The sequence below is a fragment of the Lepidothrix coronata genome, unplaced genomic scaffold (genome assembly GCF_001604755.1).
Source record: "Lepidothrix coronata isolate B3197 unplaced genomic scaffold, Lepidothrix_coronata-1.0 Scaffold49, whole genome shotgun sequence".
Lineage (NCBI taxonomy): Eukaryota > Metazoa > Chordata > Aves > Passeriformes > Pipridae > Lepidothrix > Lepidothrix coronata.
The window spans coordinates 1,820,498-1,833,206 of record NW_016690229.1 but is presented as its reverse complement, the minus strand read 5'-3'; the positions used below and the strand labels follow the sequence as shown (position 1 = coordinate 1,833,206).

Below are 12,709 nucleotides of genomic sequence, written 5' to 3'. Positions count from 1 at the left end.
GAATTAACATGCAACACATAAACCACACTAAATGTTAGAAATTCCAATGCATGGAATGGAATGATTGTTTTATGTTGCAACAATACAGAATGAAGAGGAAGAGGACATTCAATTTTAATTTCTGTTTTACAGATACATGCCAACAGCAAAAGATGCAGAAAGGTACCAGTCATTCAAAGGGTCTTGTTCAGAGCTGCACGTGGTTGACCAGTTTATGTTAGAGGTAAGAGGCATTAAAAGTCACCACATGCCATTTCTAGGGCGTTCTCTGAGGTAAAACCACTGTTGTTTGGAACTTAAATTTACAGTCTCACCCAGAATCAGCATAAGAGGATTATTCTGATAATATTATTCTGATATATATTCAGATTATTCTGATAATATATTCTAATAATCAGAAGAGAGCTCTATGGATTCTTTTGCTTCTCCAAGTCACACCCCCTCCCCTTGCTCCAAAGTAGGAGCTGATTTATTCTGAGCTAGGTTTCCAAAATATACAAGCAGAAAATTGTATGTAATTAAACATTCTTGTTCACAAGAAAGGAGTGTCGTTGATTTTAATAATGTCTGGCCCTACCAGCATATTTGAATATGCATATGCATTCAGGTGTGCATCATAGTAAATCCACAGACCTCAAATAAAATTAATAAATGAGCACAGAAATTAGGAAAACTATGGTGTAGCTGAATTGCTCAATAAATTGCAATGTATATGTGCATGTTTTGGTATAAACATGAGTTTTGATCCCTTTTCTGTTCAATTCTGTGCAGATGTGTAAAATCCCTCACTTGGGCCAGAGGTTGGATCTCCTGCTCACTGTTCGTGAGCTCCCTGAGAACATGAGAGATTTGGAGCCTGTGAGTAACATGAGTCCTTCACAGCGTGTTTGTCATCCAAATCTACCCCTTTGATACTAGAGGGCCAAATAACCTCAATGCAGATCCTTTTTTTCCTAATATGTGCATTTAACATCATCCTTATTCCACCAAGATGCAAGAAGCAGTAGCTGATGGGCCTGGCAATGGAATAGACTTCCACAAAAGAGGGAGAAAAGAACAGGAAAGGATTTTCAAATTTTTTATTTGGTGTTGTTAAACTTTCCTCTTTCTTTGACCAGTGAGAAGTGAATTTCACCATTAAAATTCAACTTCCTTTGTGGGGAGGTTCTTGCACAAGCTGAAAGAATCAAGCTGAAAGACACAGAGCAAGTTTATTTGACCAGCATCTCATAGAGAATTTCCTCTTTTCAGAAGACTGAAGGAGAGTGTTCCTCCTAAGGATTACAGGACTGAACTGAACTATCAGGAACCAGAGCTCAAGTCCCTCTCTGCCTTTTTTCAGGATGACCTAAGGGGGGGATGCAAATAAACAGTCTCATGACTGGACCTTCCTGTTCCAACCACTGCCTTCCCTGCCAGGTTCTGTCTATGCTTTGGTTCAAAACAAGTATTTTGACACGATTCTGCTTCTATGAAAATGTTTCAGAGGTTTTGCTCTCCTTCTGCATGGGAATGAAAACAAAATGTGAAAGTTCTGCAATACCAAGTTGTTATCCTTTGTCTGGTTGTGACTAAAACCATGGTGACAGTGGACAAAGCTCAGAAGGGGAGCAGACGGAAAACACAGGGGACATGCCCAGATTTCTGACCCTGCCTGGTGCACTGCCACACCTCTGCTGTCCTCCAATGAAGCCAAATACTTGAATATTTAGAAATTATTATATGCTGCACTGTTTGATTTGACTGATATTTGATGTTCATTGAATGTTCACTGATCAGTTGTCTAAGTATTTTCTCACTTATGCTCACTAATATCTGTTTCTAAATCATAGAATATACACTTAAAAATATATGGGACAACCTGAATACTGGCTTTCAGCCCTCTCCGGCCCTGAAATGTGCTATAAATGTTTTAACAACAGCTTTCAGCTCTCCTGTGTGTTTCCACCTTTCCCTGTTTTTAAGTTTGTGTGTTGGTGGCTGACGAAAAGAGGTGTGGTGCTAAAAAAATACAGATTTCCTAGTGGAAAACAAAACCACCTCTTGTGTCCATAGGCTTAGAAGGGAGGTGGCTTCCCTGGGAAAACAGAATTATATTGAGTTTGATTACAGGAAATCATTATTCTTCCTTGTGGGGAAACTGTGCTAAGAATTCTGATAACAGTTTTCAGCTGGTATAAACAGAGGGGAGGGAGGTGGAAGCTGGAGAGCCCCACACTGAGCTCCAGGCTCTACTTCCCCTGGTACCTGACATTTGGTGCAATCTGGTGCATTCAAACAGCAAAACACTTCTTCTGCAGAGGCATTTTAAGAGATGAGTTGAAGTGGTTTTGGCAGCCAGAGAGGATGTGACCTCCTTTTGGGCAGAGTCACTGTGCCAACACAGCTTTATCTGGGTGGGAGAGTTTTAACTGGTCCTTCCTAAAAACCACGTGCCTGTTTCCTTGAGGGACTTGAGTAGGAAGATGTCATTGGTGAGGTGTGACTTGCTTCAGGTGGGGACGGTGAGGCTTCGGCACAGGGGCCCCACGGATTTACCCACATTTCCAATCTGAACTGTTTTTTCCAATCTGTGTGTGTTTTTCAGCTGATAAACCAGAAGATCCAAGCCAGTAAGCAGCTGCAATCCAGCCAGAAGTTTGTTGCTGTTTTGGAGTACATTTTAGCCATTGGGAACCATCTAAACGAGAAGGCTGGAAAGGAGGTGGCGAGAGGATTTCGATTGTCGTCTTTGGCCAAAGTGAGAAAATATTTTCTTGCTGTTAAAAATCCTGTTTAACATTATATTCTTGAATGTCTGTGATAAAAAGATGCATTTCCCCATTTCAGACAGCAGCACTGGCTGGGTGGGGGCTTGGTGGCCTTCAAGTACCTGAAAGGGAGCTACAACAAAGATGGAGAGAGACTTTTTCCAAGGGCCTGGAGTGACAGCACAAGGGGGAATGGCTTCACACTGACAGAGAGGAGGGATAGATGGGATATTAGGAAGAAATTCTTCCCTGTGAGGGTGGTGAGGCCCTGATGGGGAGGTTGGTCCCTTCCAACCCAAACCATTCTATGATTCCATGAATCTAAGTGTCTTTTGCAACAAGTGGTACGTGGCCATTTTAAAGTGAAATTTCAAAAGCAGAATTTAAACAAATTAACAAATTGAAAGGGAGTGAAATTTCCTGCAATGCTTTTAACACCCCATCATTGCTTTGCTGGATGATTAATAGGGGATGAAAGTTGAAGTTGTGGTCTTCACTGTTTCCTGACAGAGATCTGCTGTACAACAAGCATCATCTAGCTCTTAATTCTCTAATTGCCTCTTCACTGACCTACCACTTGTGTGACATTAGCCTGAGTTTTCCATTAGTTTTCAGCAACCTGCTTTCCCCTCTTCATCAGAATTTGCCATCAGAAAATGCTGCTGCTGAAAATAGGGTTTTTTTCCCCCTTCCTCCATCCAGCAGTTGCAAAGCATGATATTCTTCTCCTAAAAAGTAAGAAACAGATACAAATTTCCTAGGCTGCTTGTGCCTTTAATAGTATTGTAAAATTATACCTCATCTGTAAACAGAGGAGAGAAGGATTTTTACTTTGTTTTTATAAGATATCTTTCCCATCTGGAGACTTTAATATATGAGTGAATGATTTATAAGTCTAGTGACAATTCTGAAACAAAACTTGCATTCTTTTTTTTATTATTTTTATATATATAATGCCTGTAATACCACATCTATCATAATGAAAAATGCCTACAAAATCTTTTTCTGCCACAGAGCATCTTCCCAGATTCAATTAAGGAACTTTGCTCTCTTCATGAGCACAGCACACTACTTCTGAGTGGAAAGGAATAATGACTGTGGTTGCTTGGAGGTCCAAAATCAGTTGCAATCAATTAGGATACCTTCAGTTTAAAAAGATCTGTGTGAATAAGACAGAGAAGAACAAGCAAGGTCAAGGGATATGGAAGTGGAAAGCTGATCTTAATCAAGAATATGTGTGAAACGGCAGATTGAAAAGGAGAAGTTTAATTTTGTTGTGTTCTATTCTTGTCAAACTTACTTGGGAACTATCAACAGCCCTGCTGTTCTTTTATTTATTTATTTATTTATTTATTTATTTTTTAAGGTGTAACAGCTCAGTCTGTCAATCATTGCTCTGCTTTATTTGCAGTTACCTCTGCTGAGGGGTAAAGAGAGGACGTTCACTTTGCTTCACGCCCTTGTGGAACAGATCCTCTTACATGAGCCTGATCTGGCCACATTTTCTCAGGAGTTGACAGAATTTGAAGCTGTTCCTGATGGTAAGAGGAGGGAGGGGGGAAAAATAATCAACAAATAAAAAATGAAGTCCTTCAACTTCTGTGGAAACTCCCATCCTCACGATATGAATGATATTTCTTAACATGTTTTTCTTCCTCTCTTCCTTTCCAGCTTCCATGAAGGGCCTCAGTGCTGAAGTTGATGGTATGTAAATGTGGTCTCTACATCCAGAGAAAGGTTTTCATACGTTGTGCAGTCATTTGGAACAGGCTTTCATTGCACTTCTGTAGTTTGTAAAGAGAGGTAAAGGTTCAAAACGTTGAGGTGAAGTGTTGCTATGGTGATGCTTAAGCTGCCATGTTACCTAGAAGAATTTAAAAAAAAAGGAAATATTAAAGTGTGTCCAGGTGGTTTAGAAATAATAATAATAAAAATATACTGCCCATGGTAAATAGAGTTTATCATAGAGTACAAATGTTAAGTGCTACAAATGCTCCATCAAAGTCACAGCTGTAGCAGATTCTCTGGGAGCTGGGAATGCACCAGGAGAAAATTTCCTGCAGCTCAGTCCTGGACTTCAAGAACTTCTTTGAACCAAACTGGTTTCCTTCTCTAGAAAGGAGTCCAACACCAGTGAAGTCGGGAGGAGGGAAGAGAATAAGGTTGTTCAAATGTCAGATTGGTTTGGGGAGATATTTGCAACTCACCATTGAACAGTGCCATGAGATGCCAGTGAGCTCTTTCCCCCCATTTCCCGGTGTGGGAGCTCCCAGGATAGCAGACCAGTGTTGTGCCCGGTGCCAACTGACAACGTTTCTCACTGCTGCATAGAAGAGAGTTTTTGTTCTTTTATCCTTAAAGGAACCCTGAACTTTCTGCACAAAAACCTAGGTTTGAAGTGTGTTATTTTCATGGCTAATCCCAATGCCCAGAGCTAGGAAAGGCCAGATTTATGACCACTGCATTACCATGCTATTGACCTCTTCATTACTCTGCAGCAATGTGATGTGATCACATACTACTTTTTCCATAATAAAATGTCCCTTTCAGGGTTTTACTTCAAGATAGAAAGTTAATATTCCTGGATGAACATATTATAGGCCTATATTCTCCTAAATTTTCCCTGTGTCCTAAATTAGACATTTGCAGTCCTTTGGTCACATCTGCATGCTGGTGAAATTCCTCCTTTCCTTTCTCTTTTGTTAGTTTTAAGGAAAGAATTGGAAAACATTATTCAGTGCAGGAGGCTTATTAAACCCAAGACAATCAAGGCAACACCCCAGGAATTACAGTTCTGCAAGGAACTAAAGGTAAAGTTACTACAACTTTCTTGTGGGCTGGAGGTAAATGATGAGTAACCTGTTAGTTTGTCTGAGACCTGCCCTGACAAGGGAATCAGGAGCATTTGAGGAAAAGTGGTTTTTTATTCCCCTCTGAGAGTATTTCACAGTGTAAGTTGCAGCATGGGAAGGGTTTTCAGGGTTTCTGCATCTCCTGCTTTTGCTTCACCAGATAAATGGGATGGAGTGGATGAGGAACAGGCAGCCCCATAGCGGCCCATGACAAGTATTTTGCAATAATAGGAATTTTTGAGCACATATAAATTTATAATGATTTCTTCTGCCTTCAGATAGAAGGGGAGATAGCACAGACAATCATAGAATCATTTAGCTTGGAAAAGACCTTTGAGAGCATTGAGTCCACCCATAAACCTGTCACTGCCAAGGCCACCACTAAACCATGTCCCGGGGTCTCCCACCTACATGTCTTTTGAATCCCTCCAGGCATGGTGACTCTACCACTTCCTGGGCAGCTTGTTCCAATGCCTAATAATCCCTTCAAAGAAGGTATTTTTCCTAATATCCAATCTCAACTTTCCCTGTACAACTTGAGGCTGTTTCCTCTTGTCCTGTCAATGTTACTTGGTTAAAGAGACCATCCCAGAAACACCATCCAAGGCCATGCCTAAATTGTGATTGTAGGCTGATCTAAGATGGCTCTGCTCATGCATCGTCCAGGGCCATGCCTAATTTGTGATTACAGGTTGATCTAAGTTTATTCTGCCCTTACTGGTTACAGAACAAGATGGGTTGGAGGACACAAGGGGGAGGAAGCTGAGCAGGCTGTAGGAAGCCCAGCTTTGGCCAGGAGTCAGCAGAGGGGTCGATAGCTCAGGCACAGAGAATTAATAACTCAAGAGCACTGTTGTGCTGGTTGTGAACTGGGCTAATGCCAGTTCAGGGGTTCCCCACTCTGGTGTGGACACGTCCATCTCTGCTGTCCCAGCTATCTCTGTGCTGAGCTTCACTGGGCAGGGTCAGCATCTGCTCAATCCGTGTGTTTCCTTCTCCTTTGGAACACCTTGCCAGGTGCTTCTTCCATACATGTTCAGCTGTCAAAAATACATAGATTACAAAGGAACCATAATTAAGGAATTTAACTCCAAAAATTAAGTTTCTATTTCTGCTTCCTTAAGAACCAGCAACTGGGAGTGTTTGCTTCACATGCAAAAAGGCCAAATGTGGTGCAAATTAGGACCTTCTGATGCTTATCTAGTTCTACCAGTTTTAATAGATTTAGGTAATGTCATTGAATAATACAGTTAAAATTCTCTAACCTTGATGTTTCTTTTTTTTTTTTCCATCTTTGATGTCTTAATACTTGCAAGGAAATATGTGTGCTTGGTGTAGGCTTCTCTTTTGTGAAATGTGAAATTTTTGTGACATGAAAATTTTGACTTGAATTATCTTGTTTTCACTGCTGTTTAATTCCTGCTTTAATATTATGCTCCTACAGCAAATTAAGAAGTTTTATTTTATTACAGGATTTAATTCAGAAATACGAAGGGGATCTATCCCAGCTGTCAAAAAGATGTGATGAAATGAAGAAGCTTTATAGCAACGTACTGGTACATATCATATTAAAATGCAATGAAAATAAATCTACATTTCTTTAAGGAAAAAAAAAAAGAGGGGGAAGAAAGAAGTGGAAAGAAGCACGAGAAATTCCCACGTGCTTGATAGTTATACAGTCTATGGAAAGAGAAACAAAACCTTTCATCTAACAGTGGTCAGAAGCTTTAAGGAAGGGGGTTGCTGAAATGCAGTGCTGACCTCTGAAACCAGAATAATGTCCTGGTTTGGGGACTGGGACATGATTTTAAGTGTGGTGGTGGTTTTTGTGGTGTTTTTTTTTTTTTTTTTTTTTTTTTGTCAGAGGAAGGGATTAAAAGCAGAGAAGTTCAATGATGAACAAATGTTACACAGAAGATGCAGCCAGGAAGGCCTTTGGGGACCTACCTGAACAGACACTGCAGATTAGCGAGATGTTTGACCAAGGAAATTTAATTAGTGATGTTTTACTAAAAGTAATATTGTAAGAATGCACAGGGGTTTCCTTGTGGCTCTTGCAAACTGGAATAACACCTCAGCTTAGGGCAGCAAGCCAGATTAGTCTGCAGCACATAGAGAACTCTGTCCCAAGCCTTCAAAAAAGTTGAAAACCAAGAACATCTGAGACTCTTATTTGCATCTGAAGAGGATTTCATTTTCCACGTAGCTGGAAGTTTCCTCAACCTCTAAGCCAGCTTCTTTTTGCCTTCCTTTCCCTGTTATTCTCTAAATAACTTTTTTGATGTATTTCTCTCCTTTAGAATGAATTTTTTTTTCTTCTGAACAAGCAAAGCAAATCCTTTTGCATGTTTATAAAGCATCAACAAATGTAAAGCAAATATAAAATAGGATGGGTGACCAAAGGCCACCTTATCATCCCAACAGCACTAGACAGGTATAGTCCAGCTCACCTGGAATAGCTGATCTGGAATTGTGTTGGAGTAGCCATGGAAATCATGTTGCACATAACCCAAAACTCCACAGTCCCACCTTGATGCTTTTATATCCTGCTTATGAAATCAATAGTGACCTTGGCATGTGACATTTCTGTGGGATGAACAATAAGTTGGAGAAAACTGCCTGTGGCATAACTGTGGGCTCTCAGCTCCTCACAGATGGTCATTAGCTCCAGGAAATGCCTCTCTCATTACTGTTGAAGTGATGGCACACCATGGGTCAGATGTGCCAGAGATGAAGGGCTTGGAGAACCCAGGAGGTGCAATTAGGAACATACAGGCAAAACTATTAATCAGGTGTCAGTGCTTAATGTGAAAGTTTTTGTGACTGGTTTGTATTTGAGTGGTTTCTGGTGCTGTGTTTCTGATTTCCAGGCAGAGGGTTTGCTCCTAAGAGCTGTTAGATGGTGTCCAGGTGGACGCTTTTTGGGAATACCAGATCTGCCCAAACCTCCCCCTGTATTTCAGCTGCAATTTGAAGTTGTGAAATGCAACTTCATTGCTGTTCTGCCTTGGGAGAGCTGATCCCACAATTACAGGGGAGCTCTCAATTACAGCCAGGATCAGAACTTGGAGTCTCTTTCTGATGAAGCCTTTGGAGCATGTTCTTTGGATTTCATAGAATCACAGAATGGTTTGGGTTGGAAGGACCTTAAAGATCATCCAGTTCCACCCCCTGTCATGGGCAGGGACACCTCCCACTATCCCAGGTTGCTCCAAGCCCCGTCCAACCTGACCTTGGACACTTCCAGGGATGGGGCAGCCACATCTTCTCTGGGCATCCTGTGCCAGGGCCTCCCCACCCTCACAGAGAGGAATTTATTCATTTTTTTGCCAATATCATTCACATCTTTTTTAAAAACTTCCTGTCTGTTCACCTTTTTCAGATTAAAGAAGGAACAGAGAAAGGCTCTTTGATAAATTACTTTCTTGCCCAAAAATATTTGCTTCCGTATGAATAATTTTTGTTTGTTTGAAAAGCAAAATGACAGGAAAGGGAAACTTTTTGGCCTGCCATGAAATATAAACCATATTTAGGATTTCAATTCCCTGGAGATTTCAGACAGCTCAAAGTTTTTCTCTTCCTCCTCTTCCCCTTCTTCGTCCACCTCTTCTTCCCTTTTATATTAACATTAACAGTAATGAAGGTATTTAACTTTTATCTTGCTTTTTAAAAGTTCATTAAGATCCTGGACGGTTTAGATTCCTTGGATACACTAATATTAAATATTTTTGTCTTTCAAATTTACAGGTAAAGTTTGGGGAGCCACAAGACCTGGACTCCCAAGAACTCTTTGGATGGATATCTTCCTTCATTAGTGAGTTTAGGAAGGCCTGTGCTGAAGTCACACCATAAGGAGAACACAGACCTTATAGAGAGGTGAGGGAAAGAGGAGTCCAGGAAACAAGATTTATTTGGTTTGTTACTTACTGATAAAAAGCACATAACCAGTATCTGTACAGCAGAACACCTGATTTTGAGAGATATTCAGTTTATAATGTGTAATTTGTAAGTGGTATTTGTAGAATCCCAGATGACTCAAGAGCCTCTCTCTTAATTTTTCTGATGTACACGTTATAGTACCTTGAGATTCCTGTATATTTAGAAAGGAAACACTTCTGACATTTTATAACTTCTCTTTTCAATCTTCTCCTTTGATACCCAGTCTTCTGACTCAGTTTTAACTATTATTTTCAATGAATAAGTTTCTGTATGGTCTTCTGATTTCTAAATAATACTTTCCCAAGTTTAATAATGAAATTGGGAGCTGTTACCCACAGAGGAGACTATTTAACTAAAATTCTAGTTTGTTTTTCTGCTATTAAAGCACTGAAGCCTTAGCATGGAATGGAGAAAGTATCTGGCTAGGTGTTTTGTTTTGTACTACAATAAAATGGTGCTTTTTATGGCTAATGTCATGTATTGGGATAAAATGCTACAGAAATCAATCAATATGTGAGATTTGCATTTGCAGGAAGACAAAAATGTCAGAGAAGCAAAATAAAAAGGTGTCACGAAGCATCTAAGTAATGGATATGGGAGGTAATTATCCATGGTTTTCAAAAGAGAAAATACTTCTGTTGCATTTGTCGGCTTTTACATGTTTTTAATTAGAATAATTATCTAGAGCTCAAATAAATGAGAGGAAAAGGAGGTCTCTAAATGTAGAGACAAAATGGATGTTTTTAACACTAAAAGCAGAAAATAGCTTAAAAGGTCATAGAAAAAATTTGGCGTTTTCTTCACCAGTTCTGCAAAGAGTGTTTTAGAAAAAGTGTTTTACCTGATTTGTTTCAGGTCTGACTGCCCAGGTCTCGCAGCGTTTGGGCTTTGATGGAAATGCTGAACACTCTCCCTGACTTCAGTGCTAAAAGGAGTTGGGGCTAATCCCTCTGAAAGGGTTAGATGAACTTACATCCAAAAATTACATTATCACAGCTCTCTCTCAGCTGGCAGATAACACTGCTCCATATCCAGCATGTCCTTGGCTGCTCCAGGTGGGTCCACTGAACGTCCTGGACTTTAGGAAAAGGGCCAGGAAGGAGCTGGACACCCACCCATTGGGTGCTGCAATACGTAGATTTTTAGTGCTGGTGTCACACAGGTAAAGGACAATCACCACGAGTGCAGAGACTCTTGGACACTGGAAAGTGGAGATGGAAGAATCCCAGGATTTTCTTTCTTGTCTTGGCCTCGGTGCTCCAAAGGGCAGCACAGGCAGCAGCTCCCGGGGGGTTACAGCTGTGACTGCCAGCCCAGCCCGCTGGGAAAAGGTAGAAAAGTGTTCTTGCAGCTAATTAGGAAGAAATCCTTCCCTGTGAGGGTGGGGAGGCCCTGGCACAGGTTGCCCAGAGAAGCTGTGGCTGCCCCATCCCTGGAAGTGTCCAAGGCCAGGTTGGACGGGGCTTGGAGCAACCTGGGCTAGTGGAAGGTGTCCCTGCCCATGGCAGGGGGGTGGAACTGGATGAGCTTTAAGGTCCTTTCCAACCCAAACCATTCCATGATTCCATGATTGCAGCAGCAGCCAAGTAGCCAGTGGGATCCTCGAGCTTTGCACCACCAGTGTTGCTCCCCTCCATCAGCTCTTCCATGTCTGCACTTGCAAAGGGCATAATTTTGGCTTCTCAACAGCCTTGTCAAGACTTTTCTCCCAGTTAACCACATGCAGTCATCTTTCTCAGAAGCAAAAAAGAGTAAAATAAAAGCAAAATCAATATCTCTGATACTTATTTTATATAAAAATATTTACAGAAGCAAATAAAGGGATTTAATTTTACAGAAATAATGGCTATATTTGCCTCAGGTCAGCATCAGATCAGTGAGATCTGGTTGACCCTGAAGTCAGTGGCATGTATCTGTGTATCAGGAGCTGCAGCTTACACCCCTCATTTCTGGCTGAAAGGGGAAAACGAAATTCCCTTTTAATTTCTTACCTCTCTATCCCACCGTGCCCTATGCAGGACATGGACATGCACTGCAAACACCTGCAGGTTTGGATGTGTGTCATTACTGCTCCAAAATCTGAACTATCTTCATTTATATGTGAATCATGTCAGATAATCCTGAATACAAGAGCCATTTCCATGGTATCAAGATCCCTGCATCCCTGAGCAGTGTTCGTGATGGTCATGATAAGTTCCAGGTTTTTTCTACCTTGGCTCCAGAGTCCTGGGAAGTCTCTTGTAACTAAATAGACTTTTTTCTTTTCTTTTTCACGACTCACTTTTTTCCCCCAGTCTTTTTTCTCTATTATTATATCTAACAGCCTGTGCTTGTTTTATAGCTCAGCTGGCATGGCCTCTTCCAATTAAAAATATATCCTGCATGGTAGTCGATATCTGTCTTTGTGTGAATATCCTGGAGCATTAATTAAAAAAATTAATGTCCAAATATCTTGTCAAGAAGTTCTCTCCCTTTCAGAGAGGGAACTTTCCTCTGGAGTGGGATCTTCCTGAGGAGAAATGTTTCAATTTTCCCAAATAAGCTGTTTCTTCAGTGCCTGTGAGTTTCAGAGACCTCCTGATTTATATGTAAGATAAATAGATCCTGTTCTCTACCTTGTTCTTTATTTCTTAAGTGTTATTTAGCATAAGGCTGGGTTTTTCAAATCTTATCACTTATCACTGTATCACTAAGTTTTAGTGGCATAAAGAATAATAGTTTTTATACCTCAACATTTATTTCAAATTATTTAGACAAGCTTAAAGTCTCCATATGGATGATGTCCTTGGAATCCTTCATAGCAGATGATGATTTTATCCTGCAAACCTGTAGTCATAAAAATCTAAGCATTGGATGAACCTCTTTGTGGAAACTGGCACTATCAGGAGCAACCCACAAGAACTACAGGTTTATTTGTATATAGCAATATATATTTGTAAATAATATATATTTGTATATAATAATCTGGATCATTTGTTTCCCTACAAAACCCACAGATCTGACTTCTGGCATATTTTTTAATATGAAATCTGAATGGTGGTTTTATAAGAAGTTCTGCTCAGTGAAATTCTCTCAATATTTAGCTGTGGGAAGTAAGGCTGTGAGTCAAATGCTGCACAGATTTTCCTTTCCTGGCAGCTCAGCTGGGTAAGACCTGCTCCCTGAAAA

General features: G+C 40.5%; 1 protein-coding gene across 2 annotated transcripts; it reads left to right on the top strand.

Moving 5' to 3' along the window:
* Positions 1–776: 776 nt before the first annotated feature.
* Positions 777–9,867, top strand: LOC108497540 (formin-like protein 13). 2 transcript variants are annotated; one of them, XM_017815216.1, is made up of 7 exons: positions 777–858; positions 2,588–2,740; positions 4,162–4,291; positions 4,422–4,454; positions 5,457–5,560; positions 7,075–7,158; positions 9,350–9,867. In XM_017815216.1, exons 1-7 carry the CDS (start codon positions 841–843, stop codon positions 9,452–9,454), a joined length of 627 nt encoding a protein of 208 aa, XP_017670705.1. In that variant the 5' UTR covers positions 777–840; the 3' UTR covers positions 9,455–9,867. The 2 variants fall into 2 exon arrangements, with proteins under 2 accessions (XP_017670705.1, XP_017670703.1); XM_017815214.1 differs by lacking the exon at positions 777–858 and adding an exon at positions 2,442–2,495.
* Positions 9,868–12,709: the final 2,842 nt, after the last annotated feature.